Here is a 27,022-nt window from a genome sequence, read left to right as displayed (position 1 = left end):
AAGCTTCAGGCTCTCTCTCACTGGATTCCTTACAGATTTTATTCCATATCTTTAAGATGAGATTCCTGACACTTTGTACACATGACATCCAACAAATCACAGCATCTTCTTCTTGGGGAAGGAGGTTTCTTCAGCTCTCCTCACAGCAAGGAGTGTGTAGAGCAGCCACTGTATTAAAAACCAAAATCACATCCCCACACAATGTCAAAACAGCTCATGCACTGAAGGAAGGAGGGATGGGCAGCCAATTTCCCTCTCTTAAAGGATACATAACACAATGTGACACTTGGATGTTCTCCTGAACCATTATATTAAAGAGCAGTAACTCAGTACACCACTGGTACAACAAAAACTTTTACCTGAAAGTAAAACTAACATTTATCACACATGCTGGGCACACCTGAGATATCACACTCCAGGTTTTTTCAAGGGATTAAACGCTTCTGAACAAAAAAAGCCCTGACAGCAGGGTCATACAGAGGGCCTGTGCTGCTCCAGTCAGCCTTCCTTGGCAGCAGCTCCAGCTTGTCCCCTCCTATCACACCTTCCTTCTCAGGCTGGGCAGCCACTGAAGCAGGCATGGGAAGTGGCCAATCATGCAGCTGCCAACACTGCAGAGAGCAGGGCAGGAGGGACACACAGCTCCTGAGGTGGCCCTTGGTCACAGAGCCCAGAGCATGGCCGAGGCCAACCATGAGATTCCTGGGAAGGTGCTGGTCTTCATGTTTTCTTCATCTGCATAAAGAGGAAGACAGAAAAGAAAGATCAAAGCTACACAAGGAAATTCAAGAGCTCCAGTGTAGACTGAAATCCCTTTTGCCTGGACCTCACCAGGTCATGGAAAGAAGATTTGCTACTGCACACCTGCTTGATGAGTCTGACATGGTATAATGCCAGGAAGTGGGAAATCAGATGTGAATTCAGCAGGTTTTGTCTATGGAACTCCAGAGAGAAAGTTCCAAGGCATAAACAGCCACTGCCTTTGGCAAGGCACTTAATCCACCTTGTAAACTGAGCAACTCTTGTATGGGTGGTGTAAATTCTTCCATCATTTGGAAGAAGGAAGACAAGCACCCACACGGAAAACTCACAGGGTTTACAAAATGCTTTAGTTACTTATGGTTGAGAGACTGGGAGACTCAGTATGGAATGAACACTGGAGTGGAGAAACAAATACTTCTGCATGCAAGGAGCAGAAAGCCTAGAAAAGAGAACAAAACCCAACAATGAGAGAACTAACCCTCAATTCATTTTGTTCCCATTAAACAACTAGAAATCCATTTTGCTGCACAAAGGCCAGCCTCAATTGCATCCAGCTGTTTATTATTGTGGCATCTCCAGCCCACAGAAACACCAACATTTCCATCTGTTCCAGCAGCACCAGCCTCAGGATACCCAAGAGGGGCTGCAAAGCTCACAGCACACTGACAGACTGCTCAACTTTCTGCCAGCCAATTTTGACTGATGAATCTCTTCACAGTGTCAAGGGGGCACAGCATGAATGGTCCAGCATTCATGCTGGATGGACAGCTTCACAAAGTTGGGCCCTGCTGGAAAAACTTTCTATCTGATCTGGGTCATCTTGTCCCATTCCTGCTGGTTGCCTGGAGTAAATAAAGGAGGTGTAAAGGTCTTCCAGTGACTTGATTAAGACAGCAGGCACTGAGGACTCTCAAAGAGAATGAGGTGTCTGCAAATGTATGTAAAAAAAATCGAGAGGGTGCAATTAGTGCACACTCAGCTCATTAGCTGCCCTGATCTTAATTATCTCTCAAAATTTACAAAGAAGTGGAAGGTCAGCAAACGGATAATTAAAAAACCGGAACAACAAGACTACACAACAATAATCCCCCAGTCCCCCTGGCCAAAGGGCAGCTTTTCCTCCACAGCAAGCTGGAAGGAGCCATAGATTATTACAAGACACAAGGCATTCTATCTTAGCAAAGAATTAACAGCTGTCTCATCTCTCAGGAGCCCCACGCAGAACCAGTGATGGCAATGACAGAGGGAGTTTCTGCAAGGAGGCAGGAGCTGAGTCAGAGGAAGCCCCTCTGCATTTTTGCTTAAGAATTCAAATTAAATTTACATTTCAGGGATGCTCACTCATGTCTCAGCCACAGATGAGAGCTGATGTTTGTATTTTTTAGCTCAGTATGGAGGAGAAAACTAGTGAAATGAGAGCCAAGCAGCAATTCAACCACAGCTGCTCAAAAACTGGGTACTTGCTGTCTAGGCTGCTTCAGTTGTCAGGGCACAAGGGGACTGTGAGGCACTCCTGCAGCAGCAAGGATGGCTGGGCAGCAGGAATTCAGTGCTGACAGGATGCCAAGACAGGCATCACTAGAGCCCAATTAGCCAACTGCTCAGCTGGATACCAGCAGCCCACTAAAACCTCTGCTTAACATGCAGGAAAAAATATGAGCATTAGGATAAGGCTACAAGATGATTTTTAACTCTTCTTGCCACCCACACCATTCCCACTGAGGGACAGGATGCATTTACATTCCTCTAGTCTTCAAATCACCACCTGTGTCTGACATGAATCTTGCTTTAGTCAGCTAGGCAAGGAACTCTCCAGATTCTTGCATTTGAAACACAGACTCAAGATGTGCAGTCTTCCCCACATTATCTTCTTCCAAACACACACAATAACAGGACGGTTTGTGTCTTTCAGTTCATTTGATAAACTGACAGAGCAAGGACATTAATATCCAAGACACACAGCTTACATAGAGTTTCTCTAGCCCAGAAATCTTAAAAAAAAAGAGAAAAAAACCTAGAAAAAATAAGTACTTTACAAGTTACTAGCATTAGACTTGCTTTTAGTCTTCTTTCAGAGCAGTGTCAGAAACAGCCCCAGAGCAGCCCCACTGCTGAACACACCAACAGCTGACATTGGCTTGAAAGGTGTTTTGCTCCCTGGAGTAAAATGTCTCATGAAAATACTACAATTTAAATAACACAGAAAAGGGGAGAGATCACCTGGAGACAAGTGCTCCTGGTGTTTGTAATGGTACTACCCTAGAGTGCACTCCAGACCTGGGGTTTACTCCCTGCTTAAGCTCTCTGTTCAGCAGCTGATCAAACTGTTAAATAGCTAAGGGCTTCTCTTTGAGCGTGCTCTAAAACCCCAGGTGTAAAGCACACACATATGCTGTACATTCACCCTTAGGGTTATTTTGTTAACAAACCTGTAGTTGTATAGAACCTTATCCTCAGCAACAACCAGGACTGCAAATCACTTCCTTTCAGGTCAGCTTAGGATGAGCAAGACCCTTTACTGCAAATATTCACCACTGGCACTTGTGGACTTTCCCTGCATTTGCAGACTACTATCCTGAATTATTACACATCCTTTGCCAAAGCCCAGAGATCTAAGAGGAAAACACACACTTCCTGCCTCCCAGGGGTGCAAAACCACGGAAGTGCCAAGTCAAACTCATCACAAGAACCTGGCACTGCTCTGAGTTCTCAAACTGAAAAATTATGGTGCACATAGGGGAGGTTAGAGAGAGCACACAGACTCCTGAAGTCAGCAAAGGGATCAGAGAACAGGCAGCTAGAAAGGTATTTATGGTCCACGTAAATAATAGTTCTCATATTTATTACGTTTCTGCTTGCTTTATATAAAAGCAGAAAATCAACTCCACAGAAAACTTCCATGGGACCAAAACAAGACACATCTGCTGAGCCCTGGAGCTGATTTCATGGAATGACAGCTGTGCCAAACTCTCACCTGCTCACAGCTCAGCCCCATTCAGCTTCAAGGTTGCTGTTTCACTGTCTGCATCTTGAGATTCCTGCTGCAAACGAAGGTCTGGCTCCACCACTTCAGCATTCCCCTGCTTTCCACTGGGCTGTACATACAAGGCTGAAGGATTCAGTTCCTCAAATTCCTAGAAGAAATAAAAACCACACCAGAACAGTAAAAAAAAACTTCTCATTGTAACTACCACAGAGAATAAAAGGATGCAGAAAATTTCTAACAGGTCAGCAAATGGCTGCAGGTGCACAACACCCAGAAGTTAGCTCCAAATTCTTGCAGAAATGGCCTTATTGAGAAAATCAACTCCTCTTTTGCCAGCAGCAAAATTTCTCAGTAATGCCCCTCTCTCCCAGAATTGGGCCTACACATGCAAAGATACCATGACAGGATCTAATCCTACCACAACATGCATTCTGCATCTGCTGAATAGAACAGATAGAAGCACTCCAGGCTGTAAAACTCAGCTTTCTGCTGAAATATAAAATTATGGCAGTACCTTTCCAAGGGTTTGCATAATCCACACAGTTTTTACTGGAAGTGAGCTGAGACATGCAAACAATGCCACAGGTAAGCCTAAAGCACAAATGATCTGGCTTACAACAGGTGTGACAATAGGCAATTACCATGATTATGCCATCCAGCACTGTACATTTCACTGGCAAAATATGCCAGCTTGTAAACCAAGACCATTTCCATATCAACTTTTAATCCATTGCTAGAAGATGGGCTGAAAACAGTTTGTTCTACTAAACAGAACATCTCTGCTGTACCATCAGACCCCACCTTAACCAAAAAGCAAGCTCTCCACATAGAGTTAGACACTCTGGGATGCAGTCACAAAATGAAAAGCTACAGAAAAGCAGGGAATACCAGTTTTGCTCTTCACAAAACCACCTGCTTCAAGGTAAGAATCTTCTCATTAAGAATCTTCCCATGCACCCAAGCAGGGATCCTTCCCTTCCCCTTCCTTTCAGCAGACTGGCCTCCTTCCTCACCTGGGAAGGGATGTTCTCCCCACAGACATCAGCATATCCCATATCCCTCAGGACAGAGTGGAAGTAGACATCCTCCTTGGTGGATGTGTCACACAGGAAGAGGTACAAAACACCATCCATGTATTCATCCACGATGCCCACAAGCTCCTTGAAGCGACAGAGATGCTTAAACAGGAGAATTGCTGCACTGGACCACGTACCCTGAAGAGGAAACAATGTAAAGTTACCATAAACAGACCAAAATCCACCACCTGAGACTTCTCCTTGTGGTGGGCACTTGTCAAAAGCCAGCTGAGCTATGCCAGGCTAGTGACAAATACAGGAAAGTCAGGCAGACAAGCTTCCCAGCATGAAACTAAACCAAACTATCCCAAAGCCTGCAATTCTCATTACACTGGGAATGCCCTTTCACGCTGAATACCTACTTCCAAACATAGCTCCATGGCATTCACCAGTGATTTTATCTCAATTGCCTAAAATGCAGCTGTTTGTTGGGTTTTCTTTTTTCATTCCTGGAATCACAAGATTTTACAAACATTAAAAGTATCAAAAGTCAGTAAGATGCTGCTAAGCCTCACCACAAGGAAAACCGTGATTAAGCCTCAAAACGCAGGGGAAATAACTTTTTAAAAGCAACATCCTTAAAAACACACAGGCAGCAACTCTGCTCACATGCATTCCTTCAGAGATTGTATTTCTCAGGCTTCTTGACCAAGAAGTTTCCCATCACAGAGAAACTTTCTTATGACCTCTGTAACTCTGGCTGTGCTAACTGCATCTAACCAACTCACTTAAAGCTCTGTTACAAAATAAGTTTTTAAAACAGAGGGCTGGAGCTACCAAGGCTTCAGAAGGACCTTGGGGAACTACTGGCAGGGAGAGGAAAATGTTTGCTGTGCTGCTTCACAGGAGCCATCTGTTTCTGCAGGAATATAAGCACAAATGCTCTGATGGCAAGGAAAGCACTGAAAGGGTGATTGCTTGTAGAGCAGACACTCACCCAGCACACTCTGCTGAATGTAACAGCATTAATTCTGCTGCAAACATTAACAGGACCTGACTTCATCCAAATGTTTGCCCTTGGCAGGAGAAAAAGACAACCTCTACTTGATAACTCCTCTACAGATGTCAAGAAACAAAACTGCATGTGGACACCTACCTCCACAGGTTTTACCCATGCCAAGGAACACGGGATGGCCTGAGCAGGGAGCTTCAAGTAGTGCCACCTAAAATACAAAGCAAAAATTACAGCAAAAGCAGGGATCAATCAGCAGAAGAGCAGAACTTCCTCCTCTTCTGGGTTTTACTACCAGTTTAGGAATGCTGAAGCATACATTGAATTGTGTTCTCATTACTAAAACCCAACAGCAACTTCAGAAAACACTCCATACCCAGAGAATGGGCACAGCAAAACCAGCAATAACAACTGGTCCCTAATGCATTCCCTGGCCCAAGCACCTTCCCATCAGAACCCTTTGTGGAGACAGAGTTACAGATAGGGAACCATGATTTTTAAACAAAGAATGCCAACAGCCAGGCACAAGGAGAGGGGCAAGACACAAATATGGAAAAGTACCTCTGACATTGCTACCTGGAGGATGTGCCTTCAGGAGAATGTGTATATCCATTCATGCAACCCAGGAAGGAACATTAGGGAGCTTGCCCCAAGGTGACAGACAGCAGCAAGAGGACAGACTGAAGAATGACAGGAAAGGATTTAGCAGTGTACCCCAGGGGCCAGTGCTGGGCCCAGTACTGCTCTATGTCTTCGTTATCAACCTGGGGGGATGGGGGAGAGTCTTTGTGTCTGCTGATGACACAAAACTGGCAGGAGTGGCTGATGCCCTAGAGGGTCAGGTTGCCATCCAGATAGATCTTGACAGGATAGAGAAATGTACAGACAGGACACACACACAAAGTTCAACAAAGTCCTGCACTTGGGGAAGAACATCATGCATCAGCACAGTGTGGACCAGCTGGAAAGTGTCATTTTTACCAGGAGAGTGACCAAGCACTGGAATGGGCTGCCCAGAGAGGTCATGGAATTGTCATCCTTGGAAACATTCAAAAACCATCTCAGCATGGTCCTAGGCAGCCTGTTCTAGACAGCCCCACTGCAGCAGGGAGCTTGGACAGGGTGACCTCCAGAACCCTAATCCAACCTCAGCTGTTCTGTAACTCTGCTGCCCATGTGTAATTCACTTACTTGAGGAATCTCAGCCAAGACTTCTGGACAATCTGGAGGTGTCCATAGTCTGCATAGAACACCTCTACCTCCTGGTCATTGATCACACGGTGGATGATCACACGGTACCACCACTTGGAGACCATGACACAGCAGAGCTGCCCAGGCCTCACTGCAGACTCAGGCATGATGTATTTATCAGAAGCCACTTTATGTGAGTAAACGTGTCTGTAAAAGATGACAGTGAGAAACCAGCCTTAGGAGGATGCAGGAGATGAACAAGGACCAAAAGAATTCTGATTTTTTAAAGTCCCCATGACGTGAATTTTCAGGAGTTGTTTTAATAGACCCTTTATATTTCTGTTCTGCCACACTTAAAACTGAAAAGGGAATCAAATTGCAACCCCAAACTTTCAACATTTGAATGATACTTTTGGAGTCCAACAAAGTTAGTTAATGGGGATTAATCAGAGGCTAAACACAGACATCCTAATCATTACTTTTTTACCATTACCTTGACATATCAGCATTTCTCATGAACCAGGTTCTGTAGTACTGGCCCAGGTGCAGTGTTGGAGGTGGAAGTGAAAGCCTTAACTGAGCATATTAGCAACAGCTGCACAGACAAGACACAGGAACCCTCCAAGCTCCTTTCCACAACCCTTCCAGGCTTACAAAGTTCAGAACTGCTAGGACACAGACAAACCACAGCAACTGCTGGTGACCACACTTATTGCTTATTAAACGGGATGCACATTCTGAGTAGTGTTTCAGGACAGCACCAGCATCTCTGTACCAAGTCAGGAAGCCAGCAGAGACCACCACCAATGCTGGGTGCCCTGCTCCCTCAGCACAAACACTGCCACAGCATGCTCCCACCTCATCTCAAACATCAGGTCCTGCAGTTTATAGGATGCTTCTGTGCTGCAGACGTGGACGTAGAACTGGCTAGGAGAGACAACGAATTCCACAATGACTCCCACCAAGCACCTTCTCTTCAGAGGAGGCAAACTGCAAAGGCTTCTGTCTTGAACAGCATCTGGAGGGATTTCTGGAATCGGTGGAAACTGCTCAAGACCTTGATGCTACAAGGGGATAAAGGGGGAGGTGGCACTCAGATGTCTCATCATGCACTGAACACACATAATTGGCCTTTCCATTAATTTAAAAAATAGTTCTGCTTTCCTGGGGACTTGTGAATTACTGAATATCAGAGAATCATAACAAATTGGGCAAACTTGGATGAAAACCTTCCCTATGATAGAAACAATCATTTTCACACTTTCTTTCTTCTTCCCTACAGTGTTAAGAGGGGTGCAACAAAAATACCTTGCTCATATTCCTGCAAGGAACAAAGGAGAGGAATTGAAGTCAGATCACATATTTAGACAAAAGTAGTGAATGACTATTGCCTAAAAAGCAAAACAAAATCAAACCCCAGACCCAGGCCACCTCTTTGCTGGATTTTACTGAAAAGGTATTATTTCTATATTCCATAGCCATGAAAAAGTACATGATTGAACCAGCAAAAGTATCTGAAAATGATTCTGAAGTGACAGAAGACATGAATGCATCCCACCTTCACACTAGAGCTACTTCCCAAAGACAAAACCAGTCAAAAATCTACAATTTCTCTTCTTTTCTCACTTCAGACACATTTGTACAAGTGAACTATTCAAATGGCTTTCAATTTTTCATTATTCTAACTGCTGAAAGCATTATTTCACTCGAAGTAGTATGGATGGGAGCCTTAATCCAACATCAGCTACTTTCACTGCCTCAAGAGCTTTCTTTTGGGCCAGCAGACAGCACTTCTCCCATGATTAAAGTCAAAAACACTTCAATTTTACTTATTGTGAGCACAGTACAAATTATCACTGCATCAAACACCAGGCAAGGTGTAGGCAATTCATATTCCAGCACATTCCCTGTTGCTTATTTCAAAATTCAGCTGCAAACAATGGGGTTTTGCAACAGTGGCCCTCTTAATCACTTTGTAAAGGTGCAGATCATGGAATCATAGAATATTCTGAGTTAGAAGGCACCCACAAGGATGACCAAAGTCCAGCTCCTAGAGCTGCAAAGGACCACCCCAAGAATCCCACCACGTGCCTGACTGCACTGTCCAAATGTTTCTTGAATTCTGGCAGGCTTGGGGCTGTGACCACTTCCCTGGTCTCTCCTTCTGCAGACTGAGTAAAGCCTTCAATTTTTTTGGAGCTGGAAATTTTGACTAAAACATTTGAGTTAAACAGTGAGTTAACATTTTTGAGCCTCGGAGCAACTGAGGGAATTCTGGTCTGAGCAGCAGCATCACCTCTAAAAATCCCTTACAAATTTCACAAGTTTCCTCTGTGTAGTTCCTGTGAATGGTGGGATTTTTAAGTCCCAGTTTTGCTCTGATAAAGCTCTTCAGGTCAGACTGTTAAGGACACACATGAGCTTTATATGCTAGCTCACACATTGTTAGTGACAACAGACATTTCTTTCAAAGATGTAGGGGATGGGCACTTGAAGAGAAGCTCAGAAAATGCAACAAAGCTATAAAGAGATAAAGCAAGTGTACACAGTGTAAAATCAGGCTTTATAAGAGGTATGACTTGCAAGAGAGGCTGACTCCTTGCCCCAAGCTGGACTGGCAGCTGCCAAGAGTGGTGTGGGTGGCACTTCTCCTTCTGTCATGGCAGCAACAGAATGCTCCTGAGAGCAGCAGCTGTCTCCTTTATCCTTCTTGGAGCTGAGCAGATGGACTCAGCCCTTGTGCCCCATCTGACCCTGAAAACACTTCCAGGATACCTGGCAGCAGGGCAGGGATCAGGTTGCATCTTTCCCCTCTACCTTGCAGCATTCTGATGAACAAATGTCCACTGCACACCCAAACAAACACATTCTAAATTGCTTTCCTCCAGTTCAGAGCTTTTTAAAAACAAAACAGCACACCTGGTGTTTCATAACAAACAGGAGTTGTAAAAACATCTAGCAAGTCTTGTCATGCTGGGATCTTTAAAAGGGCTGCAATACCTAGGAACAAAAATCTGGGGCTACCTAGACCATATCCCCTCTTTCATTGCCTTCACACAATCAAACTTGTGGTTTGACCCAGGGAAATTCCCTGTGGACTTCATCACACCAAACTAAAATTTCTTTAAAGGATCAAAACAGGCTGCCAAAAATCTCTCAAGTGCTACACAGAGTCCAACTCATAGCTCCAGGCTTCCAAGCTCATTAGAACACCAAACACCAAAGCCAGGAAGAACCCTTGGGATTCTTTTCCTACCTCTAAACTCCAATTGTACAGCTGGGTATAGCCACAAGACAAGCTTGGCAGAGGAAACAACTCCAAGCAGGAGGATTTTCCTGAGAAAAAGAAGGCCTAAAGATGCTCAAAAAAAAAAAAAAAAAAAGGAGGGACAAACAAATTCTGCCAAAGAGATTTGGCAGTTCAAAGCCTCTGCACCACTATTCTCCAGCCACTTCTAAAACCACACTGCTAAACAAAACAAAATAGTGATAATTTCCTACCAAATAGCAGACTTGAGGCTGCAGGAATCAAAGTCACTGAGGAACATTCCCCAGCTCCGTCAAACTGGCTGACACTGAAGCCCTGTCAACAGCAGCAGCGGAAATTTCACACAACTGATCTCACAACAAAGTTATCAAAGTCCAGTTACAAGTAACTATATCAAAAGGTATCACCACTCTTGTAAGTGAGCAAGAGAACACTTAACTGGCCTGGGATGATCTGATAGACCTCAAGATCAGAAGGAGATCAGAAAAAGACTGACTTTGGATGCCACATAAAGCTATCCACCAGGTCACTATGAGTCTACTTGCCTCCAGAGACATCTAAAACAAATGTTTGGAAGCAGCCATGCCTCAACAATGCAAACTCAACAGAAACAAAGGTAGTAAAAAGAGTATCACCCCTTGAAATCGACATGAAAAATCTACAGATCATTTGTCCAGCCACTTACCTGTTTGAGGTGATCACCCAAATCTACTGCTGGTGTTTGCACTGGCTCTGAATCCATCAGAGTTGCTCCCTGGTAGCAGCTCTTTGTCTCACAGGTGGGTTTCAAAGAAGGCATCTCAGCTGCAAATGCTGCTGCAAACACAATAATTTGGCTGTTATTCTTTGTTGGACTGATACAGTGTTGCATATTAAGCAGAAAGGGAAAACATAAAAAAATGGAAGCCTGAAAGCATTGGTGCTGTTTTCCTCAATACTTGTAGCATTCACAGTCAACACATTAATGAGGATTCACTGTGTCAGCAAGTTAAAACAAAACAAGAATCACTTGCTCTTGCAAGCAAGCTGAAGGTTAAAATCCACTGCTAGAATAACGTTAAAATGTATTTTCCCTGGAAAAGCTGTGAATTTGGCAGGAACTGTATGTGATTATCCACCCTTTCCCATTGGTTTTATGGGAATGATGAGGGCGTCTGCAGTCCTGTCTCTTTTGTGGAACACTGTAGCCTTGCCTTTCAGGCCAGTGCTAAATCTTCAGTCTCAAAAAGTGTATGGCAAAAGCTTTACCAGCCTGCAGAGCAGACATTGAGAAGAACCTTTTTCACCTATCACTGGAATGCCTAGAAATTCCAGTCCTACACAGACATTCAGCAAGTCCATACTCTGAATGAGCTAATCAGCCCTCCTTCCACCTCACACCACAAAACAGTGCCAAAAACCTTCCTGGAAATTCTCTGCTACCAAGACAACTGCCTTGTGACAGCTGCTTCTGCAACACTCAACAGCCCTTCTGTGCCAAAGCCCAGGGGAATCAGGACTTCTGCAGCAACTGGAAATGCAGCAACAGAAACTTGAAAGGCAGTTGCTTGGCCACAGAGCTTGGAAGAGCTAGGTGCTTTCAGTTAAACACACCACCTCACCTTGCAGCATCTCCTCTTCCTGAGCCTCACCTTGAGGCACCTTTTCTTCCTGAGCCTCACCCTGAGGCATCTCTTCCTCCTCAGCTTCACTCTGAGGCACCTCTTCTTCCTCAGCCTCACTTTGAGGCACCTCTTCTTGCTCAGCCTCACTTCTGAGGCACCTCTTGCTGTTCTGTCTTGCTTGCCAAGTACTTCCTCAGGACCAGCAAGGAACCTGCCTTTGTTTGCTCAACAGCAATGGAATCAGACATGCTCCTGAGGACTTCAAACATGGACAAAAATCCGTACTGCCTGTACTGGAACGCCCGGCCAAAGCGTCTGAGGAAGGCCTTGTCCAAGTCTGCCAGCAGAAGTGGTGAGGAGCTCAGCAGGTCCTGCAGCTCAGCCTTCACCATTGCTGGCAGGACAGGAGTCCCAGCACTCAGAGTATAGAAACTCTGTGGATTCCTAAAGTTCTTAGTGGGAAAAGTAGAATTCGCCTTTGTGGCAGCTTTCTTTGATGTCTTGCGTGTCTTTACTTTCTGGTTGGCAACCAGCTTGGCAATCCCTTTGGTGGAGTCATCTGCAATGGCTGCAACAGAAAAAAATAGACAACCAAAACAAGGAACCATTAAAATCTCTACACTGGCAAAGCTCCTCTTCATTCCTTTCTTTCCTCTTCTCCACACCCCTTCTAGAAGAACTTGTCTCCTTCAAAAGCAATCACACTAAACCACGGCTGTTTTCCAGCAACCTTGCCCTTTGCAGACTGAACTGAACTATTTTAAAAAGCCAGCAACCAGTCTGCACCCTCATCCCTAGAAATTCAGACCAGGCAGGAAGGCAGGTCAGATTCTTGGATGCAGGATCACAAACCAAAACCAAGTTGCTGAGAGTTTTTCTGGGAAAGCAGAATCACAGTAAACCCTCACTTACAGAGCACCCCCTGCCCAAAGGTCTCCCTGGAGAACAGCCCAGGTCTTTTCCAAGCTTCTAAACAACTTTTTATTGTGTTACTGTAGCACTCAAAAAGCCCCCAACCATTTCACCCTTCCCAATCAACTCTTGGCAACTGCCACTTGTTGTCACAACTCTTCCCCAAAGAAAAAGAAAATGAAAAAGGTTCTTTGATACAGGCTAAGCTTCCTATGGGGTCAGGTACAGAAACCTTCACAGCTTCTCTCAAGAGGTCCCATCCCTGGTTTTGGCTCCTGCTGTAGTTTGCATTTACAGGAAAAAGCGATACTTATCAGTTCTAGTGTACACATAAGGAAATGTTATGTCAGTTTCTAAACCAAGTGCAGAGTGAAAAGTGTACAAAAATAACTAGAAGCATGGGTGACTTTTTTAGGAGGGAAGAGCACCAAAGTCTTATAAGACAGATCAAAATACAAGAAGAAATATCAAAGACAAAAAATTAACCAGAGTCGCATGAGAAACAGATTAACAGATATGTGACAAACAGTTCTGCACATCTGAACATCACTCCAATATGAGGCTCCAAACAACTCCTCCACCCATTTGCAAACAAAACCTCACCTTTGAGGATTAAAGCACCATTCTTAGAAGAACAGATCTGGACAACTTCAGGCATTTGTGTCACCAGCTCCAGGGTGGACTGGAAGCCCAGGTCGTGCAGAGGGAGAGGTTTGCAGACCATGGCCATGTACTGCTCCTCCAGCTGCTCCGGCGTCAAGCCCGCTTTGGCAGCGATCAGCATGGCCCTCACCTCCTTCTTCAGCACCTCCATAAGCTGCGCCTGCTTCGACATCTCTGTGCTAAAGGGGAACACAAGCAAGCAGATGACAACTTGTACCACAGCTGCTCGTAACCACGTGGAACTTTAGCTTTTCCCACTTAGCCCCTGAAAGCTGGCAGCAGGTTCACGAACAACCCCTGTATTCACCTGCCAGCACCCATGGAGTTTAATGCACCCATAAATACCAGCACAGACACCCTGCACGTCCACACTGCTGCCCGAGGACACCCCACCCACCGCCAGTGCTCCTCGCAGGAACCCCAGTGACCCCCAGCGCGGGGGTTCGCCCCTCAGGGTCTCTGTCCCCACAGACATCCCCGCTCCCCTCAGCCCATGCCGGCACTCCCCGTCCCCCCACGCACGGCGCCATCGCTCCGGCCTCGCCGTGCGCCTGCGCGCCGCCTTTCCCGCCTTCGGGGCGCGAGGGCGGGGCGGGGCCGCTCCTCGCCCCCCTCACTCCAGCCGGGGCCGCCATGGCTGCGCCGCTGAGGGGGAGCGGTCGGCACCGCCCTCGGCGCTGAGGTGGGATGGGTTTCCGCTGCCACGGACCGGCCGGGGGATGCTGCTCCTGCCTTCTTAAAAAAAACAACAAAACAAAACAAGGAACAAAAAACCAAACCAACAAAAATAAACCAAACCAAGAAACGATTGATTGGAGAAAATCTCTGAGATGATCGAGTCCGACCCAACACCACGACGTCAACCAGATCAGAGCACCAAGTGTTATGTCCAGTCTTTCCTTAAACACCTTCAGGTGATGTCCCCACCTCCCTGGGCAGCTTGCTCCAATGTCTAACCACTCCTTGCCGTGAAGAAATTTCTCCCTAGTCCAACTCAAACTTCTCCAGGTGCAGCTGGAGACTGTGTCCCCTTGTCCTATCTCTGTTTGCCTGGGTGAAAAGCCTGACCTCCACCTGGCTACACCCACCGTGATTGTGGTTTTAGAGGGTGGTAAGGTCTCCCCTGAGCCTCCTTTTCTCCAGACTGAGCTCCCCACAGCTCCCTCAGCTACTCCTCATCAGACTTGTGGTCCAGACCCTTCCCCACCTCCACTGCCTTTCTCTGGACTTGCTCCAGAACCTCCATGTCCTACTGTTATTAAGAAGAGTCTTGTATTCTGTAAGAGGAGTCTTGTATTGTAAGGAATCTTTATATTTTTTTGTCCTATCTAAGAGGAAAATCCACAGAGGAGACATTGACTTTCCAGAGGTCACAGACTGTAGTTAAAGAGGGGTGCAATGGCTGTTTCCTAAGGGCTCACAGATATCTGAGAAACCCCCTCAACTGCACAGTTGATCTCCACACAGGAGTACTTTTCAGACTAAAACAGGAGCTGAACCTGTGAATTTTGAGACACCTATCAGCATGTGCTCTCAAAAAATCTTCTCGTTTCAAAAGATAGCAATGAAACACATCTCCCTGGCATGGTGGAGTCAGGACCCGCTGGTTGAATAAAACATCAGACAAAACCAGCATGTTGCAGGTTTGGAGGTTAAACATGCCAGGGTGCTTTTGACAAGACACCAACTGGAATCCAGAACCAGACCTGAGCTGCCTTTTGCTGCTTAAAACACCACCTGCCTTTTCAGCAGCTGGAGACCATCTCTGCCAGTCCCACACTGGCCAAGTGATAAACAAAAAGTGGAAAAGGGCTCTGGAGGACTTCCAAAGAATATATACTGTATAAAATTATTAATTACACCCCATTTACACCCAACTTTTCTCTGCCTTTAGCCCTTTCCATCCATCACTTCCCTGGTGACCTGCTGACACAGTGCCTAGCACAGCAGGGAAAGCAGGCAGCTGCTGCTCCTGCCCCCCCTGCCTGCAATATCCTGACTCCAGGTGGAGCACAAGTCTCCAATAAAACAGGAATCTGTGGAAAAACAAGATCAGCACCTCCCCCGCTGTCTTCTGAGCTCCCCCCAGCCACTCCTCCACACCAGGGACTGGAATCCCTGAGCTCAGCCTTGCCCTGCTTTAAGTCCCAGGTGTGTCTTTCTTTCTAGAGTCTAATTTCTACCAGGTGCTGATTTCTTTAATACAGTTGGTGACTTTTAGTGTTTCTTCCACAGGTTTCTGCAGATGTCAGCACAGGCTGAGCAGCATGAAAAGAGAAAGCTCCCATGTTTGCTCTGCCATGCTCCTGCTGTGGAAAACTAGGGAGGCATTTAGGCACAAACTGTTTTGGCAATTTACAATTCAACAGTTCTAACTCTGTGATGGCTCTCATATTAATATGAGGAAAGCTGGGAATCACCCATTCAGGAAAGCTGGACCTGTTACTTTCCTTCCTTGCTAAAATATGACCCTGGAGAGAGGGGGGTTGCTGCCAATGTCCCCTCACAGTGCCAGCCAAAGGGCTTCTGGAGAGCAGAGCAGTGTGAGATGGTACTTTACCCAAACATTCACCACAACACCCCCTCCAACCACTCCTGAGTAAGCCACTGGCCTCACCAGCAAAGGCTTTTCACCCTGGTGTCTATTCTGGGCCACTCTCACCTTTTCATATATTTGGGGCCACATGCCTGACAGTTACTTTTAGGTTGTTTTCAACAGCTTTGCAGAAACGATCTACTAAAAATCACCGGAATGCTTCTGATTGCATTTTATTTCCAAAAGCACAGATGCAAATAGAATATTCTCTTGGGATCCACCCTGTCTAGGTCTAACTTTCCTTCCCATCTCCACAGCAGTGCATGATGAGAGCAGAGCAGCTGGAAACAGCTTGCTCACTTCACTGTCCATTATGTCTGACAAGCCTGTGATGAACTTGAAATGAGCCTCCTTGGTGTGACACCTCCCCTTCTCTCCTCCCCTGCCTGCAGCGATAAATTTGAGCACATACTCCTTCTAGCCCCGGGCAGCTGCGTGTCCTTGGCAGGGATGAGGATGGAGAAGAGGTCTCGGAGCTCTTCCAGGGAGTCCCACAGAAGACGCAGAGAGTCCCCGGCTGCGCAGAGCAAACGGGAGAAGAGAGAGAGCAGCAGAGAGACTGGCAAAGGGAAGGGAGATGTGAAGCAGGAGAAAGCCAAGGAGACCAAGAGCACTGCGGGGAGCGATGGTAGGGTGCACACCTCCACGGTGGTGGACGTGGATGATGTGGTGTCTGATGAAGAAATGGAGGCAATGGCATTGCTGGATAGTGAGCAGCAAGAGGAAGGTATGGCTTAAAGAAGGGAAGGGGTTGGAAAACTCTGGGCTCTGGTGTTGCGTGGGTCACAGTGTGACTTTGCTCTCTGCATGGTGTCATCACACCCACCTTACACAGGCGTGGTTATCCTCAGGATAGGGCATGGGACACTCCAGCTAGCCTCCCAGCCAGCTTCTGCAGGCTTATTAGTGCCATCCAGCAAAGCATCCAGTGAAACTGGATACAAGCAGTTACATTCCCAGCATCTTTCATGCTTCTGCTTGCTACTCCCCAGTTCCGTTCATGCTCTGGTCTCTTCCTTTTCTTGCTTGGCCTACTTTAGGTGGATGGCATTGGCCATACATAGCCCAAAGATCTCGCTGCAGGGAAGAACTGCCCTTGAGGTGCACACTTCCCCTCACCTGCTGGATAACCTTTAAGAGCAGCTCCTCTCCACGTGTTTGTTAGGCACATTCCCAGCCTGCTACAACAGAAGGGAGCATTGTGATCCTTTTGGCAATACAACTGGGCCTGTTTGGACCCAGCATCACCACAGGCATGGCAAGAGCCAGCACCACTTGTGCTCTTCCCTGCTAGGACCTCTGCTGCCCCAGAGTGACACAAAGGTTCAGATTTGTTCCTGACTCCCTGGGAACAAGCTTTTCACAGCTTCATCCTTCTGCCTCCATTACAGGAATTACAGCTATTGGGCAGTGCTTAGGAGCTCTAGTGACTACACAGGTTCTTGGGATCTGAAGCTCCCTCAGGACCTGATGGTTCTAGAAAATATTCCAAAGGCAAAGGAGCAGAGATGGAAGGGTTGGAAGGGATTAAAAATGGGAGGGGTGCTTACTTCGCAGTTGGAAGTCCTGATCCACTCTCTGGTTCCATCTGTTTTCATGCCATACCTGCTTTTTTTCTCTCAGACAGGAGCATAACAAAGGGCAGCCAGAGCAAGATGACCCACACTCACTTTAGCGAGATGTAGAAAGTAATAATAATCTGGGCTGACCATGCCAGTCACCCTTCAGCACCTTGGAGTGACTTGTTAGAACACAGGAAGATTTTACTGGCACCAGAGGCATTTGGGAGCTGGGATGCAGCTAAAATCCTATTCCAAAACAACCTGAAATACTCTGATAGAGAAGGGCACTTCAGGCTGTGCATGTTTAAAGCTCTCTCTTATTTACAATCCTTGTCTTTAGCTCATCTTTCCAGATAAACTTCAGGGATGTCAGCTCAGCAAAGCTGCCCATTCCAAGCCTTTCAACCCTGCTTTGTAGCCCCAATTTTTCAAGATAAAGTCTGCAACCATGGAGAAGCATGGTTCAATTTTTGTCAGTGAAGCAGAGACAAAATCTGTCCATCCATCCTTGCTACTCCTGGCAATCTGGAGCAGAGAGTGTTCCTTAACTCACCTCCAGAGAGAGCCAAGTGGTTCATTTACAATGAGTCCAGGCAAAGGACAGCAGTGAAGCTGATGTGTGCAGGCACTTGTCAGGCTCTCAGTATTTTGGAAGCAGCCCTCTTCTAACACAGTCCTGTTGGATTTCTCCCTAGGTGTAAAGTCTCCTGGTCTGGGTGTCTGTGAGTGGCTTTTGACCATCTTCTCTTTCCTGTTCATCATACTGACCTTCCCCATTTCTGTCTGGTTCTGCATGAAGGTGAGAATTGCCATGGGGCCTCTCAGGATTTGGTATCTTATCAGGTTGTCACACACTGATTCAGCATGTGTCATACATGAGCATAAAGGTTTTTTTGGTATAAGGCCCCTATTTATACCTCTCCAACTCATCATTAATTTTGATTTGTCCTTTATCACATGTTGCTGCAGCACAAGGGTCCATCCAACCATTGCCTATCAAATACTCCTGCTGAAATACCAGCAGGAAGGAACTAAGTTTCTCTTTTTAAAAAACATTGCAAGTGTGTTCACTTTCAGACACGTCCCCCAGCCTACCTAGCCCAGACATGGCTGCATTACAGCAGCAGGGTAAATAGGCTTTAAATTCAAAATTTTGAGAGATTGATTTCTCAGTTAATAGCAGGTTTTCCCTCTTCCTCTCATTTTTATTCAGCATGGCTACAAGTAGGCACTTGTAGGCATTTTGATTCCCACTTCTCAGGAAATTTCACATTCGTCTTGTTATTAACAAGAATGTCAGTATTACTGCTCAGCTCTTAGGATGAGCACATTTGCCTTAGAGGGAAGCAAGCAATGTGGAACAAGTAACTTTGGTTATTTAAGTTTGGCCAGGCTATAGGGAAGCAAAATGCTGGATCCTCTTGGGAAACCCTGGGTGGGTCTAACATGGGCTGCTCTCACCAAATCTGTCTGTCACAGGGCTGCTCATATTCAAGGCTGGCCAGCAGTTCTGGGCAAAGGGTAAAGTGCCTCAGTGACAGGTGATGCCACAAGCACTGAAATCCTCCCTTTGCAGGGCTTTTCCAGAATAAACTTCCTCCCGTGCTGGTGAGGCTGCTTTTCCCAGTCCTACTTCTTCCTCTCCAGCCTGGATTTGTGTCCCTCTGCAGGTGGTGCGGGAGTATGAGAGAGCCATTGTTTTCCGGCTGGGGCACCTCCTTCCTGGCAGAGCCAAAGGACCCGGTAAGGTGTTTACTGAGCTCCCCCCAGCCATGCTGCTCCTCTTCTGCATGCCTTACCAGAGCTGACATGCTGGCGCCCTCCAAGCAGACATGGCCTGGCAGGAGATTTGATGGATTTTGTTTCTTTCCTTTTAAGGGCCAGTAGTTTCTGATGTCTTTTCCATCACAGCCTGAAAGTTTGAGCTTATGTATTGCTCTTCTTTTGTAATTCTGCATGCTGAACCCTCTCCTGTTCTCCAAAACAGAAGAGGTAATTTTTGTAGTTCTGATGATGAACCTGCTGTCTTTCTCTTCCTCCCACAGGCCTTTTCTTTTTCCTTCCCTGTTTGGACACCTATCACAAGATAGACCTCCGCCTCAAAACCCTAGAGATCCCCTTCCATCAGGTATGACTGACACACCCTCTCTATACTAATTTTGGTATCTTTTAAATGTTAAATCTTATCAAACCTTATCCAATCTTCATCCTTGCCAAGAAAAGTTTGAAAAGACATCTCAAAGTAACCTTTAGTTTGCCCAAGATCAGTCAGTAGCAGACGTGGAAGCTACAAAGAAACAATTCAGCCAGTCTTCATCGTTCTCTCAGTTGTGTGCTTTTCTGGGCTACCTTAGAGTTGCCAGAACCAGTTCCATCTCCCCTAATGTCTTCTACTTAGGTGGTGACCAAAGACATGGTTACTTTGGAGATAGATGCTGTCTGCTACTACCGGTTGGAAAACGCCTCTCTTCTCCTCACCACGCTGACCAGCATCTCCAGTGCCATCCAGCTGCTGGTGCAGACCACTACCAAGCGCCTCCTGGCACACCAAGCCTTCTCTGAGCTTCTGCTGGAGAGGAAGAACATCAGCCAGGAGATAAAGGTGCTTCCGTGGGGAGGGAGAGGCAAAGCAAGGGGTAAATTGAGGCTCCAAAAGAAGCTCAGGTGGCCAGTTCCTCAGAGTCACAGACACTGGTTTGAAGAAGGCTTCCACGCTTGAAATCAGTGTGGACTCCAGTTAAATCACCCCAAACCCCCGGGGTTAACACAAATGGGAAGTGAGGGCAGTCATTTTATTTCTGAGAGGCCTCACCCAGTAGCACACTGAACCTGAAAATCTGCCTTACAATCCTGCAATTAAATGCCTGCCCTGTCTTGCTCCCTGTAAGGGGCCTAGGCCAGGGTTGCTGTTCTCCCCATGCTCTAAAAATATTTGTCTTCATAGGTGGCTTTGGATGCGGTCACAGGCTGCTGGGGGATCAAAGTGGAGAGAATAGAAATGTAGGTAGGAAATGCTGGTAGAAGGGAATTCTCTCTCCCTTTGCAAGCACCTGTCCTGTGCTGTTTGCTGTTGCCTGCTCCTCTTCCTGCTCTGCCTCTGGCTTTCTCCCTGCAGGTGTTCTGCACAAGGTAGAGCCTCACCTCCCGCCTTCCTATTTTCCCTGCCCTCTTCAGCCTCTGCCTCATGTAAAATTCCTACATCTGTTCTTTCTCCTGCCCTGACAGCCAGAGCAGGATCCTTAGCTGGGATCTCATCAGCCTTTCACTGCTTCTGCAGGCAGAGTTTGCACCCAATTCTGGTAGCCCAAAAGGCACAGCAAGGCACTGAACTCTCCATGTCACACTCTAGATCAAAGGCCCTGGAGTCTCAGCACTGGTAGGGATGGGCTCATCACTCAAATCTGTGCAGAAAGGGGGGACTCACTGATCACACAGAGGGATATGGAAGAGAGAGCCAAGCAGTGAATGAATAAATCTGTGAACAGAACATTCCTGTCTTGAGAGCTGTCTCCTAGTGGAGTCTCTGCTGCCTCACAAAGAGTGAACTTAAACTATGAGCCTCAGAGACACAAAGAGATCTCCCTGCTGGCTGGTGATCATGCCTGGTCACTAGAAAACCAGGCTGAAAGAGAAGGTTGGGAATGGAGATAGAAGGCTAAAGTGAGACACGTAAAGAGGGACACCCAGGGACAAAGAATATGCATGAGCTGCTCTGCAGAGACTAACTGAGCCCATCCCAAGCCTCAGACTGACCATCCAGTGCTGCCAGGAGAGCCAAGAGCCCAGCTAATGCCTGTCTTTACTACCACAGCAACAACGTGCAGCTGCCTGCTGAACTCCGGCAGTCCCTGGCTGTGGAAGCAGAGGCCCAGAGACAGGCCAAAGTGCGGGTATGCCAACATCTGAACACTTCTCATCTCCTTCCAAAGCATTCCTCCTCCCTTTCCCACCTCTGGTTTGAGGTCCCTGTGTATGCCACACAGGCACACAGCTCTGGGTTGAGATGTTTCCTTTAATTCCTGAACAAAAGCTGAGTCTAACAAGGGGAGTTCAGTTGTGAGCTCTGATGGGTCTGGTAAAAACATGCCAGACATGAGCTTCCAGACTTCTGGCAATTCCAAGAGGTTGGTACATGCTGCGATCTTCAAGGAGCAGGAATGTTATAATCACACTGACCTCAAAAATTTCATCATGGCAGCCTTCCTCTGTACCAAGGAGTCTGTGCCCCCTCACTCCCAGCCTCACAGAACCTTCCTTCTTCCCCTGCTTGGTAGGTGATCGCTGCAGAGGGGGAAAAGGCTGCTTCCGAGTCCCTGCGGATGGCAGCTGAGATCCTGTCCAGTGCTCCAGCTGCTGCTCAGCTCCGTTACCTCCATGCACTGCACTCCCTTACCACAGAGAAACCTGCTGCTTTCATCTTGCCCTTGCCTCTGGATGCCATGAACCTGGTCCCTCCAGCTACCCACAGCTCTCCAGCTGTGAGCAGCCTCCTTACAGACACCACAAAGCTCCCAGAAAATCCAAAAGACAAGAAGGACTCACCCATGCTCTGAGAGAAATGGTTCCCACCTTGCTCCTGCTCAGAAAGGAGCAAGAAGGCTGACCCACCATCAGGTTCTGACCTGGAGGTGGAGGGAAAGCAGCCCAGGCCTGCAATATAAAGTGGATTGTACACAGAAAAAGCCTCTATTTGTTTTGGAAAAGAAAAAAATGTGGAGTGCAAGGAGCAGGCCTGGCAAGTGTGTGAGCAGGGGGTTGAGGGAAGTGGGGTGTCATCCCTTCGCCTCCACAGAGACAGGTGCACCTTGACACGTTACAGCCTGGCCCCCAGGGTGTGATCCATCTTGCCCCATCACCTTGGAAGGAAGGACAGACCTTCCCCTATGTCCTTACATGTCACCCATCCACAAATCAAACAGCCAGGCAGGTGGGAGTGGGAGCATGACAATCTGTGGGCGAACAGCACACAGGCAGGATGCTGGGTGCTGCCATCCTGGTGGTCCTGCAAGGAGGGAAAGGTCCTTGTAGTGTTCTGGATATGGGATTTCAGTAACCACCCACATGCATCCCGACAACCAAGGTGTTTAGCCCTAGTTCTGAAGTAGGATGAAAAGGAAGAAGGGGAGAGGGCAGCCTTTAAAGCTTGGTGCTTCCCTGCCGGGCACATCTGCTGTGCAGAGGAAAGGCTGTGCTGCTGCTCGCTTCCACAGGGTGGTGAGGCAGGACAACGTCTGAGCTCGTGGGCACTTAAAAACGTTAGGGTGAGGTGATCTGCTTAACCAACGCTCCCTGGGCTGACCAGGGAAATCCGGCACCGCTGGCTGAGAGCCTCGGGAACCGTAACACCTTTGCCCGCCTGCAGCTGCCTTGGTAATTTTCACACACGGAGAAGGAACAGAGAGAGTTCTCAAAAATCCTGGAAGCCACAAAACTCCAGTGTATCTTTCCTGCCTACAGCTGTTTTAAATGGCCAGGAACCTACAGTCCTTTCCGTTGGCAAAAATCTGGAGCACTGTCAAAGGAAATATCCCTGCACTCAGATTTTCTGATCCTGGTGCCCTTTATGTGGACGTCAGCTCTGCTCCTGCCCTACTTGACCTTGCTTCAAAGCCAGATCTCCCTGCACAGCCATTCCCAGCCCCACTGTTCTGCTGTTGGTGTCCTGTACAGGTCAAGAGAGAGGGCACTTTGTTGCCTTTCTCTTAATTGCCCCACATTGTTGGTCATGATGCCTGTGCCTAGCCGGGGATACTCAGCCAGTGACACTCAATCATTCTTGACTTTTCATTTATTCACAGCACTTTGCCTGCTGGTAACTCTAACTGCTCCCATGACTGCTCCACAGTCTACAAATATTTGCCAGCATTTTTACAGCAAGGACACCTCGCCAACCAGTCCTCTTACAAGTGGCTGGGAAGTGAGAAAAATCCACCTCTGAACTCGGCAGTGACCACACAGGCACCTGACCTGCAGGTGTAACGTCCTGCTTACATCAGTTGCCACTGTAACCCTCCCAGGGGAGGGGGCAGCAGGATCACTGTGGCTACTGCTGGTGTGGCTGTGGTACATCTCAGGAGTGATCTGCTCACGGAAAATTAGCTCTGGGAAGTTGAACAGCTCTGTCATCTTCCACTGGGGAACATGAGCTGTGCAGTTACTCCTCTAAAGCTGGTTCTGGTTATTTCTCATCCTGCTGGAATAGGCCCTTCTTTCCCAACCTCAAGGACATAAGGGCAAAAGGGCATAATACTACAGAGTGAGCTGCAGCTGATCCTTTCTCTGGACACTTCTTTGGCTGCATTTCTAACTCCATGTAAAATGATCCATCCCCACCAAGATTATTGGCACAGGAAGGACCAACAGCTTTACAGATAAAGTCTCAAAGGAACAACACTCAGCCTAAGAACTGATGTCAGGAGACATGCAGCACTACGTCAGGGCACACCCATCACCCTGTTTGCACTTGAATCTGCAGAAGCCAGGCATGAGTTTTTCAAACTTTCTTACAGAAAGGCAAATTATAGCTAAGAGCATCCTCAGTTCCAAAAAGCATGCCTTGTTCCAGCAGGATCTTCTCTCTTTTACATGTACAGAGCCAGCAGAAACTTGTCATTTTACCACCAGGAGATACTATGCTCAAAAGCGTTGCAGAAGGAAAACCTAGCTTAAAAATGTACTTAAGGATTAGTGATAGAAGAAGTTTCCAAGACAGAATTTACTCTGAGGGAGTTGGCAGGTGTTGTCTGAGCCAATGTGATTCCTGACAGTTTCACTGCCGGCTCTTCCAAGCTGAGAATGGGTCAAATTGCAGTCATCCTAATTCTTGTACATTTTCCTCCTAATCAGTCAGACAGCTGGTAGCTCAATCATCTGAAGCTCAGAGGATGAAGAAGGTACTCACTATCAGATTCATCACCAGGCCATGCTGGCACTGAGGTAAAAAAACCTCTTGATATGAGAGGGAAGAGGTGCAAACAACTTGCTTGCATGATCCAACAGGGATGACACAGAATGAAATAAAGCAGCAAGAAGACATTGATGAGTGCAAACAGGAGGGTCACAGGCAAGAGAGGTGTGTTGAGTAGAAAGTTGAAGTAGCAATTGTTTTACAAGGATGACAAACTACAGAATTGTGGGAGGAAGAAGAGGACAGGCAAGACGAGGCAGAGGCAGGAAGAAGAGCAGCATAAATGCTGAAATGGCAGAGACGTGTCAGGGTAGTAGGTAAGGAGTAACAGCAGTGGATCAGGGTGAAATGCCACTAGGAATGAGGCCTAAGACACTACTCAGTCATTGCTGTTCTTCAGTGTTTGCATTTTCTGGATCTCTTGGGCTGGCCAGAGGTAGAAGCTTTGGGACTTGAGCAGACCATGACTTCTGAGATATTTTCTTGGACATTTTTCAGAAAGAAAAAACAGCGAGCCCTTAAAAATACCACAGATTTAAAATATGCCCAAGGTATCACATCCTTAATAAAAAAGTTAGCCCCTCCTCCCATTTGAAGTCAAAGGGACAAGATACACTAAAGGACTGAGGGAGAAATTTTAATTACCACTCTTTCTCCTTCTCCACATTTAAATCTTGTGGATCTAGTTAAGAAAAAATGCAAGGAGATGCTTTCATGCCTAATAAGCTTGTGACCTAAGGAACTCACTGCCACACCATGTGTGCAAGATCAGTAGTTAAGCAGTGTTCAAACACCTCCTAGAGAAAGCAAGAGTGTCATGCTATAAACACAAAAGATCTGTGGTCTCTGGAACATAATTTCTTTCTAATCCAAAATCAGTGATCCTTAACAGATCTTCTTGACTGTCACAGGGAGCACTCACTCATAAGGAACATGATGCCAATTACAGTGATCTCCTAGATATAGACCCTATGTTACATGTCAAAATAAAAATTAGTTTCTCTCAAAACCAGAGCGTGTTCAGCAGCTTTTTCTGCCCTGATCTAGAATTGTGTTAAAAGCCTCTTTGCTTGACCACTGACAGAGCTGAGACAAAACCCCAGGATGTGTCCAGCAGAGGAGAGTTCTGCATTAGGGTTAGATGAGTGATGTGTCTTCAAAGATTGCTTCAGTCTCCAAATCTGGAAAAAGGTTCAGAATATTGATTATCCTGACTTTGCCTTTCCTTTTTTGTTGCTTTTTGGATGCCTTCCTTGTCTTTCTGCAGCTTGCACTCTAGCTCTTGATTCCCTGCAGAGCTTCTTCCTGCTTCTCTTCAAGACCTTCAAACCTTTCCTCTGCATTCTGAGCACGGATCTCTGTTTCTTTGAAACACAGAGGCAAAGTCAATGCAAAAACATGAAGTCTAAGGAGCTGCTGTCAGGAGACCCAAGAAAAAGATCTGGAGAGCTGAAGAGTCCAGTGGGATTGGCTGACTATAAAACATGCTTATGGTTTCAGAGAAGGGCATTGTTAAAAGATCTGCAAAGGATTTTATGGCACATCTATGTAAACCTTGCAAATTTAGTTATAAAATTCAGTGTTTGCTAGCAGAGGGTGAGATGCTGATCTTCACTGTGAGAGGATAAAAACAGAGCAGAGTCAGTTCTATTAGCAGGGCTAATGAGATGGGGTTTTCCTGGTTAATGCAATCTCAGACAAAATAAGCATCTGCCTGAAATGAAACCCTGCCCTGCTCAGGCCTCCAGCACAGGACCAGTACTCAGAGCAGCTGCACTTGCAGACATTCCAGGGCTGCCAGGACTTCAAAAACTTCCTGAGAAAAGGAAGTGGAGGACTTGTTGGCAGTCACCTCCCTCTGGTTGGAAAGGGAAAAATCTTTTTTCAAGTGAATGTGAAACCAACAATACCACATTTCATCAGCAGTGTGTGCCTGGTTTCATGCCAGTGTCTCAGCTCACAGTCCCAACCCAGGCAAGAGCTCTGTGTCAGCAAAACAGGAAAAACCAGAGGCCAGGTCAGGCACTGAATGCATCTTGACATTAAAAACAAACTAAGATCCTTTTCTGATGCAGATATGAAAATCTCACTGGCTCATAGTCTTGGATTGCTGATGTAATCACTGGGTTACAGAGGTTGGAGATGGCTGTAGCTCAACCAGGAGCAAAAGAGACCCCAAAACACACACCAAAATGTTTGGAGAACAGAAAGAAGGAGCTCCTTACAGGGTCCAACAGGCATGAGTCAGCTTTCAACTATGATTTTTCAGTAAAAGTAAGTGTTGAGAGGCTCCTGCTCTAAGCCTTGGAAGATAATTGTTATTTCCAGGGATTTATTTCTGTAAAACAAATCAAAGTTCCATAAAGAAATGCTCCTGCATCTTCCACTGCTATGCAGAACTGCTGCCCTTGGTCATATAATTCATACCAGCACCTGGCTGCTGCTGAGAGAGAAAAGGAAATAAGAGAAAAGGGGGAAAAAATATGTAGGAGATACTACTGGCCTAGTGGCATTCAGGGCAGTGGTAGGGCCATATGTCACAT

The 27,022-nt window shown here is 46.6% G+C and overlaps 2 protein-coding genes across 2 annotated transcripts; one reads left to right on the top strand and one right to left on the bottom strand.

Moving 5' to 3' along the window:
- Positions 1 to 705: 705 nt before the first annotated feature.
- Positions 706 to 18,680, bottom strand: TDRD5 (tudor domain containing 5). Its single transcript, XM_030953512.1, has 11 exons — positions 18,668 to 18,680; positions 13,355 to 13,588; positions 11,987 to 12,407; positions 11,897 to 11,925; positions 10,921 to 11,051; positions 7,826 to 8,031; positions 6,968 to 7,174; positions 5,921 to 5,987; positions 4,762 to 4,962; positions 3,737 to 3,896; positions 706 to 735 (listed from the first exon to the last, which is right to left on the bottom strand). Exons 1-10 carry the CDS (start codon positions 18,678 to 18,680, stop codon positions 3,741 to 3,743), a joined length of 1,665 nt encoding a protein of 554 aa, XP_030809372.1. The 3' UTR covers positions 706 to 735; positions 3,737 to 3,740.
- On the top strand, positions 16,461 to 22,125 carry NPHS2 (NPHS2 stomatin family member, podocin). The gene is made up of 8 exons (XM_030953513.1): positions 16,461 to 16,737; positions 18,268 to 18,371; positions 19,243 to 19,315; positions 19,618 to 19,700; positions 19,971 to 20,174; positions 20,517 to 20,572; positions 21,384 to 21,462; positions 21,847 to 22,125. The coding sequence occupies exons 1-8, from the start codon at positions 16,461 to 16,463 to the stop codon at positions 22,123 to 22,125; spliced, it is 1,155 nt and encodes a 384-aa protein (XP_030809373.1).
- The last annotated feature ends 4,897 nt before the right edge of the window (positions 22,126 to 27,022 follow it).

Source organism: Camarhynchus parvulus, chromosome 8, assembly GCF_901933205.1.
Source record: "Camarhynchus parvulus chromosome 8, STF_HiC, whole genome shotgun sequence".
Classification (NCBI taxonomy): domain Eukaryota; kingdom Metazoa; phylum Chordata; class Aves; order Passeriformes; family Thraupidae; genus Camarhynchus; species Camarhynchus parvulus.
Note: the sequence above shows the minus strand (reverse complement) of the source record. Positions and strands in the feature narration are given on the sequence as shown.